The 8,193-nt window shown below is 47.3% G+C and overlaps 1 protein-coding gene across 1 annotated transcript in view; it reads right to left on the bottom strand.

Annotated features, from left to right (window-relative positions):
- Positions 1–4,238, bottom strand: part of LOC104164898 (potassium channel subfamily K member 16-like) — a 9,796-nt gene extending 5,558 nt beyond the window's left edge. The window contains exons 1-3 of the mRNA XM_009704377.1: positions 4,044–4,238; positions 1,991–2,111; positions 133–299 (exon numbers count right to left, since the gene is read on the bottom strand). Coding sequence (XP_009702679.1) covers positions 133–299; positions 1,991–2,111; positions 4,044–4,238 — 483 coding nt within the window. The remainder of the gene's footprint in view (positions 1–132; positions 300–1,990; positions 2,112–4,043) is intronic.
- Positions 4,239–8,193: the final 3,955 nt, after the last annotated feature.

Here is an 8,193-nt window from a genome sequence, read left to right as displayed (position 1 = left end):
TCTTTCCCTCTCCTAGCACAAAGTCTAACGCCGCATGAGAACAAATACAATAGAGGATAATCCAGCATACATTTTGAGAAAAGAAATTAGAAATGAGCATATAACTATGCCTGGATAAGTCAAATCCATTACCTTTCTCAATCCTTTCTTGTACAGGAATTTCCCCAGCTTTTTACACAGCAGTGAGAGCATCTTACCAACACGGTGCAGAAAAACAATATTCAGAGGGATTCCGAACAGAGCAAAAAAGACACAGAAGATCTGTCCCCCAGCAGTTTTAGGACGTAGAGTGCCATAGCCTATGAAAAAAAGATGGGTCAGAGGAGATAGTCCAGAGAACTGGAGCAGTCCACTGTCACATTCACACCTACCCCAACCTTGCCTGCCTTTGACCCCAAAAGATATAACTAGCACTTCCCAGTCCACATGCACTCTTTTTTCTCTGGAAAAGGCAGTAAGCAGATTAAGTGATTCAGCCTGCATGCTTTAGGGGATGCAGAGAGCACTCTCTGTGTGTGCTCCCAACCCAGCCTTAGTGGGAATGAAAGCACAGTCTAAGAGCAGTTATGGAAAACATCCTCTGTCCTGTGACAAATACACAGAAAGACAGAAAACAGAAGTCTGGGGACCTGAAAGACATCAAGACTGGAGTCCCAGGCTGTTTGCCATGTCAGAATCACATATAGCCATCTCTAGCTTCTTGTCGATCTGCGTGTGTGTTAGTGACCTCCCTGGCTAAATGCCAGTAAGTTGGTATGTCCAGATACTGGCTCCAGTCCTGGAGGCAGTGCAGTGTGCATTAGAATAGATGGTGCTAATTAGTCCAGACCGTACTAGTGGCTGATTTATTCATGCCAGAGAGATATTTGTCTTAAAGTCCTACTAAAAGATTTATCTAAGTAGCGGAACAATGGCTGCAGAACTCCAAACATGTCCTTTAATGGACTGGAGACTTTGGTCCTCTTAGACCCTGTGAGGTACATCTCTGAGTGCAAGAGTCTTGTACTTTGTGTATGTCTTTTATCAGTGACGCTGAGAAAAGGCACTTTCCCAAGCACAGTTCATCTCAAGGCATCCATTACTTGAAAAATGCAGTATTTTCTTTGGGGGAAAAGACAAATAAAACAACTGAGTGATTTGTTGGCTACTAGACCCTCAAATGCTTGAGCTGTCTTGTGCTCCATGTTGCAGAAATATTCCATTTTCATGACAAAAGCTGATGAAAATGAGTGAAAGAACCTGATGTACCTTCACAACAGACCTCTGCCGTGAAGGTGCAGAGAAACAGGCAAAGTTGCAATTTTCCTGGGACGGCCTGCCTGCCTGTGCTGGTTTTGGCTGGGAGAGAGTTACTTTTCTTCATAGTAGCTGGTATAGGCTATGCTTAAATTTGGCAGGACTGCACTTTTTGGCATGCATATTTGAGAGAATAGGAGAGGCAGGCAGGGGAAGGCAGCCCTTGAAAAGGTCAGAACAGCTTGAAGCAGCAGTGTAAAAGTCTCTGCATTTGCCTTGCCCTGCTCCCATTCTTTTCCTCCTGGCATATTACTAATTCAAGATTTACACTAACAGCTCAGCATAGGTTATTGAGACAGTGTCTATGCCCCAGCAGAGTTCGCTTCTTTCCTACCATTCTTTTATGCTTTACAGCACTCTTGATTTAAAGCCTATTTGACCCTAGAATCAAGACCAGGAAAGTGAGGTTTATCTCCCACCCACAACTGGCAGCAGAGCGAACATTTTCACAGATGGCTTGAAAAGAAGAAACAAGTGGGAAAAAATATGAAAGGCCACTGGTATTTCACAAGGCAAAATAATGCATGAAGAGCTGTGCAGTGGTGAGGTCTCAGGACCAATTCCGTTGCTGCTTACCATCCATGGCAATGAAGACCTGGATTTTTATCCTTGAAAGTATTATCCATTCAGGTCCTAATAACCAGACATAGTAAGCATCACACAAACACACACACATGGAAAGCATTAGACCTACCTATTGTGGAGACAACTGTGCCTGCAAAGAAGAAGGAATTACTGAAATCCCAGTTACTGTCTTCAATCTGTGATTCATTTCCAATAGGATATACTCCATTCTGAATGGCTTCAGTCAGGTTCTGGGAGGGAAAGCAAAGTTTGCTATAAACATGGCTGCTTTTCTCAAATGCTTGCTGCAAGAATACTACAGATCTAGCCAACTACTGCTCCTTTCCTGTGAATACCACTCACCTGTCCTCAGTGATACTCTGACACTGTTCACACCTATATCTCCAAGGCTGAGTAGCAGCCAGCTGGCATTTTTGAGTTTTACTCTTTTGCCCTGTTTATGCTGACTTCTCCAGAGGGCGTTAGGAGAACTTGTTTCTTTTAGTGTGATCAAAGCCCTTTTACGCTAAGTACTTTTGAAAAAAATGACCCTATAGAAGACTAGGATGTGGCAGAGCAAGACAGCCCACTGGCTTAAGTGATGGTGTGGCTGGTTGCTGGTTTTGAGTTTGCCCTTGAGACAGCAGCGGTGGATCCAGGATCTAATCACCCATCTGTATGCAGGAGCACTGAGCAGTGACTCTGATCCCTCCTAGGAGGGCATCAGTGAGTTATAGCAGGGTACACATGACATACACACAGAGTTTGATTTTAAGGCTGTATTCTTATTAGCATCACAGATTTCAATTCAGAGAAAGTCCATTGATTTGCAAAGCATTACTCTTGGTGCAAGCACAATCAGAATTCAGCCTGACATATACAGTCTTCTCCAAACGGCATGCATGAACACACATGCACATATTTACAATGTGGTCTTTGAGATGAGGTTAGATGAACATCTGTCAGAGATGGTTTGGGGTTGAGTTGAGACTGCCCTGCCACAGGGGGTTTGACTAGATGCTTCTCCAGCCCTGTCATCTGTCACATTATGCATTTTTACTCTTCCCTACTCTCTTGGTTTTAAATCTAAGTGTTGTAAAAAAAAATTTAGAAAAAGCAAACAGTATCTGCCCTTAGCAAACAGAGAACATTGGACTGGACATCTGGAAGGCAGGCTGGTTTGTACAGAAACAGCCTAGATAAAATCCAGGGCTGAGCCCTGCCAGAGGCAAGACACAGACTGGAATAAACTGCACCAGAAAAGTCTTCCTCCTCACTATCTTTTTTGCTGGTGTCTCAGAAAATCAAGGCTAACACAAATCATTCCAAAGCCCTTGCACAAAGATTTCATTGTCTTGAAAAGTTGCTCTTTTTGTTCTCCCCCTCTACCTGCAAAAAAAAAATCCAAGGTGAGGATGATGCATGCCTATGTGAACTGGGGGCTGGAGCGCAAGTTGTGTTATTAGAAATACCAGTTCTTCCCCTACTTTCCTTATCCTGTGAACTGGCCTATTAAGAGCTCCAGTAGTCTCTCATGCAAGAAGTGCTTACAGCAAGGCTATTTGCACTCCCCATTTTTTTTTGCATTGTAGCTAACAGAGCTAACAAATATTGAAGATGAAGAGACAACCATACTCATTCTCAGCTTTCTGTGCCATGACCAGAAGCACCTTTCCCTTGACCAGAATACCTGTTTCACATCTGCATCATCTTCAAAAAGTAAACCCTGACTATGCCACCCTCCTTGTAGTGATTTGAGCTTCTTTTTTTTACCCAACAGATTATTTCAGACCTTGCCATATTGTTCCTTTGTGCTATCTGTGACACTGTTTTAAGTGGCAACCACACCCATTCATTTCACGCAGCCTCATTTTTCCTGCCATGCCACCCACTGTAGGTAAGCACAGCCCCACCAAAAGCCCACTCAACAGGAGGCAGGACACCAAAGAGTTGAGACATGGGGAATAACACACAAGGTTTTGTCAAGCTACACAAGCTTTATTTACCATCAGCGTGACCTGCCTGCTCAGACTGGAGAGTGGGCTTGGGCTTTGCTAAAATCACCCAAATGACCACATCAGTAGGAACATAGTGAAAGTTATCTGCGTAGCAAGGCTGAGTAAGAAACAACATCTGATGGGGAAAGAGCAGGGAGAAAGGGCTTACGCAGGGCTGGCACTTACCTTCATGAACTGCTCCATCTCTGCCACCGTGAGGTGGGTGAAGTTCTGCAGAAAAACCTCCTTCATCTGGGCAGCTGCCATTTTCTCCTGCTTTTCAGCGGTCCTCTCCAGCGCCTGGAACACGGCGGCACCCATCAGCAGGTAGACGAAGTAGCCGGCCACCAGCAAACCTGTCTGCAGCTTACTACTGCACATGGCTTTCAGTGGGACACAGAAAGTGACAGGGCGTGAAAGGTGGCAATTAGTAAATCCCTCGTGCTCCTGGAAAGCCTCCCCCAGGCAGGAAGAGCCCTCCCACTGGTTTCCACTGGGATCCTGTGCTGACAGAGACAGCAAGCTGTCAAATACATTCAGGGGGAAGTTGGGGGGAGGGCGGGGGAAGCAAATCCAACCCCCCCCGAAAAACTTTTCCACTCTCTGGACTGCATGCTGTTCAGGGATTTCCTCTTGTCTGTGAAACTCTGCCTTGCTGAGTTCTCAGGAAAAGTGGGTCAGGATGCGAGGACCTGGCAGGTGGCCATCTCCTGCTCAAGAGGCTCTGGGGAGAGGCGAGGATAGCCTGCAAAGGGCCCGCAGGGGAGATTGCTTGGAAAAAAAAATATTTTCCCTCTTCTGCCTCCTGCTAAATCTGAGAACTGGACTCCAGGGCAAGTTCTGATGACCCCAGAAGCCCCTTCTTGCCCTGAGTTCAGGCGCAGCTCCAGGGAAATGCAGCTGGGCTCCTTGCCTTGGCTTCACTTGTCTGCTTGCAATGCAGGGCAGGGTCATGTAACCCTGCAAGGCCACAGCAGCTCGCAGTAAAACCTTAGACACAGAGGCAAACGGCTGCAGGCTGCGTATGTGTCAGGCCTGGACAGGTTCTTCTGCCAGTGTTTCCTATGCAGCGTATCCAAGAGAGGACATTACAGTGTAACTGGGTGTACAATTAGATGGATAAAAAAAAAGCTTATGCTTTTTTAAAGCATCAGATTCATAGAATCATAGAATCATTTAGATTGGAAAAGACCCTTAAGATCATCGAGTCCAACCACAAACCTAACACTGCAAACTCCACCAATAAACTGTGTCCCTAAGCACCACATCTACGTATCTTTTTAACACCTCCAGGGATGGTGCTTCAACCACTTCCCTGGGCAGCCTGTTCCAATGCTTGACAACCCTTTTGGTGAAGAAATTTTTCCTAATATCAAGTGGTCGAAGAAAGAGTAGTGAGATAGCAAAGGCAAAAGAGCAATGCCACAGCAATAGTAACTGTGTGTACCATCCTGGATGCCTGCTTGATACAAGGACAGGACCACCATCAGTACTGTAAGCAATTGGAAAACAGTAATTCCGGGCAAACTTGGAAGTTGACTGCTGGTGCAGATCCTGAGGATTGGGATGGGGAAGTCTAGGGAGACCCTGATGCTAGAGGGTCTGACAAGCCAGTCCAGCTCTGGGATTAGCTTCACAGAACTGCTGTAAACAAGAAGTGGCAGACGGCTTCACTCTGTCAAGTGCAGTTTGTCCTTTCACACATAAATCTGTTTGACCTCAGAGGAAAACAGGAAAACTATGAATGAAGGTAAATAGCTTTGCAAACCCTTAAAAGTTTCAAGATTTTCTTTGGAGTTACTGGAAAAGGTTTTGTAGAAACAGGATGTGTCATGTTTCCTTTCACTTCTTTTGAAGGTACAGGGTGTTGAAGGTGTATATCTTCCTCAGATTTAAACTATTTCTGTACAAATAATGGCGCCTATGGCTTCACCCTTTTGTGTCTCTGTCAGACTCCCAGGCCTGTGAGACAAGAGAAATCCCTTTACGTGCGCACATGCAGCATTTCCTCATCTGCACAACAGACATGAAGACAATACAGGTGGATTCTTTCCTCAATACATCTGAGGAGAAAATGGATGGAAAAAACATGAAACTCATGGAATTGGTGAGAATTTTGATATTGAATTCAGTTGCAGTGGTTTGATCAGGGTGGGCCAGGTGCCAGGAAACCTCATCTTTCTCATGCTGTCTCCTGTGAAGTGTATATATACTAAGCTGGGTTTCCCTCTAGCCCTGTCTCCAAGATAGCAGGTTTGCTATTTGTGTGTGCATCTCCAGAAGCCCTTGACTGCAAAGAAGCATTCAGAAGATTGGTGACCCTTGTTTTCCTCTAGCTCTGGAACAGGGTATAGACATCATCTTTTCTCAGTCTGTTTCTTCATACCTGCCTGCGAATCTTTAATAACCACTACAGATTGTTCCAACATGAGTGTCCCATCACACACTGATGTCATCTACCTGGAATTGTGCAAAGCATTTGACACTGTCCCGCACAACATCCCTGTCTCTAAATTGGAGAGACATGGATTTGATGGATGGACCACTCGGTGGATAAGGAATTGGCTGGATGGTCACAAAGAGATGCAGTCAACGGCTTGCTGTCCAAGTGGAAGACGGTGACGAATGGTGTTCCTCAGGGGTCGGTTTTAGGAATGGTGCTGTTTAACATCTTTGTTGGTGACATGGACAGTGGGATGGAGTGCACCCTCAGCAAGTTTGCCAACGACACCAAGCTGTGTGGTGCGGTTGACATGCTGGAAGGAAAGAATGCCATCCAGAGGGACCTTGACAGGCTTGAGTGGTGGGCCCATGAGAACCTCCTGAAGTTAAACAAGGCCAAGTGCAAGGTCCTGCATGTGGGTTGGGGCAATCCCAAGCACAAATACAGGCTGGGAGGAGAATGGATCGAGAGCAGCCCCGAGGAAAAGGACTTTAGGAGAAGGACTTGGGGGAGTTGGCTCACGAGAAGCTCACCATGACCCGGCCATGTGTGCTGGCAGCCCAGAAAGCCAACCATGTCCTGGGTTGCATCCAAAGCAGTGTGGCCAGCAGATTGAGGGAGGGGATTCTGCCCCTCTCCTCCACTCTGGTAAGATCCCCCTCTGTAGTACTGCCTTCAGTTCTGGGGCCTCCAACACAAGAAGGACATGGACTTGTTGGAGTGAGTCCAGAGGAGGGCCATGATCAGAGGGCTGGAGCACCTCTCCTAGGAAGACAGTCTGAGAGAGTTGAGGTTGTTCAGCCTGGAGAAGGGTCCAGGGAGACCTTAGAGCAGCCTTCCCGTACCTAAAAGGGGCCTACAAGAAAGCTGGGGAGGGACATTTTACAAGGGCATGGAGTGGTAGGACAAGGGGCAACGGCTTTAAACTGGAAGAGGAAAGATTTAGATTAGATATAAGGAAGAAATTCTTCATGGTGAGGGTGGTGAGGCAGTGGCACAGGTTGCCCAGAGAAGCTGTGGATGCCCCATCCCTGGAAGTGTTCAAGACCAGGTTGGATGGGGCTTGGAGCAACCTGGTCTGGTGGAAGGTGTTCCTGCCCATGGCAGGGGGGTTGGAACAAGATAATCTTTAAGGTCCCTTCCAACTGAAACCATTATTTGATTCTATGATTCCTTGATTCTATGATTCATTGATTCTATTCTATGATCCTATCATGTGAGATGGGATGAGTTCCCTTGGTGCTGACCTGTGCTTGTGGACATGGGTATGCTCTTGGTGCCTTCATGACACCGATGGGCGGGTGATGGTGTATATCCTGGTGGTGGGATGGAGCTTCTCCATGGCAGGGTCTCTGTTCCTTCTGTGCCATTGCAAGAGAACATTGCTTCCAAAGAGATGTGATGAGGGGGGTGCAGGAGCAGAGGTGCCTGGCACTCGCGGGATGCTTATTGCTCCTGCACCAGCCTTAGCTGCACCTCCAGTTCTCAGAGGCACTGCTCTGCATCGGCTCAGGCAAAGCCTTGTGAGCTGATCCATGCCCGCCTTTGCTCTTCAGATGTCCAGACTGGCCCTTCAAGGGGACTGCTCCTTGGTTAATGGAGCCTGGCTCCATGAACCTCCTGGGATTCCTGGCAGGTACAACTGGTGTTGCTAGGTGCAACTCTGGCTACAAGCCCAAGAAAGAAGTTTGGATGCTAGGGACCACTTCCCTGGGCACAGGTTTGGGGCCGGGGGGGGGTGCGCCTGCCTGCACACCCAGCCCTCCTCAGTTCGCCCTTCACTGGGGGAAGGGCTCGCTGGGCTAGGCCTCCAGGTAGAGTAGGGAAGGGGCGTCACTTGGGGCACCTGCAGCACCTCCGCGGAGCCCCTGGCGACGCAGCCCCTGGTGCCTC

The sequence above is a fragment of the Cariama cristata genome, unplaced genomic scaffold (genome assembly GCF_000690535.1).
Source record: "Cariama cristata isolate BGI_N322 unplaced genomic scaffold, ASM69053v1 scaffold12667, whole genome shotgun sequence".
NCBI classification, from domain to species: domain Eukaryota; kingdom Metazoa; phylum Chordata; class Aves; order Cariamiformes; family Cariamidae; genus Cariama; species Cariama cristata.
The sequence above is the reverse complement of the archived record's forward strand: the minus strand, read 5'-3'. Positions and strand labels throughout refer to the sequence as shown.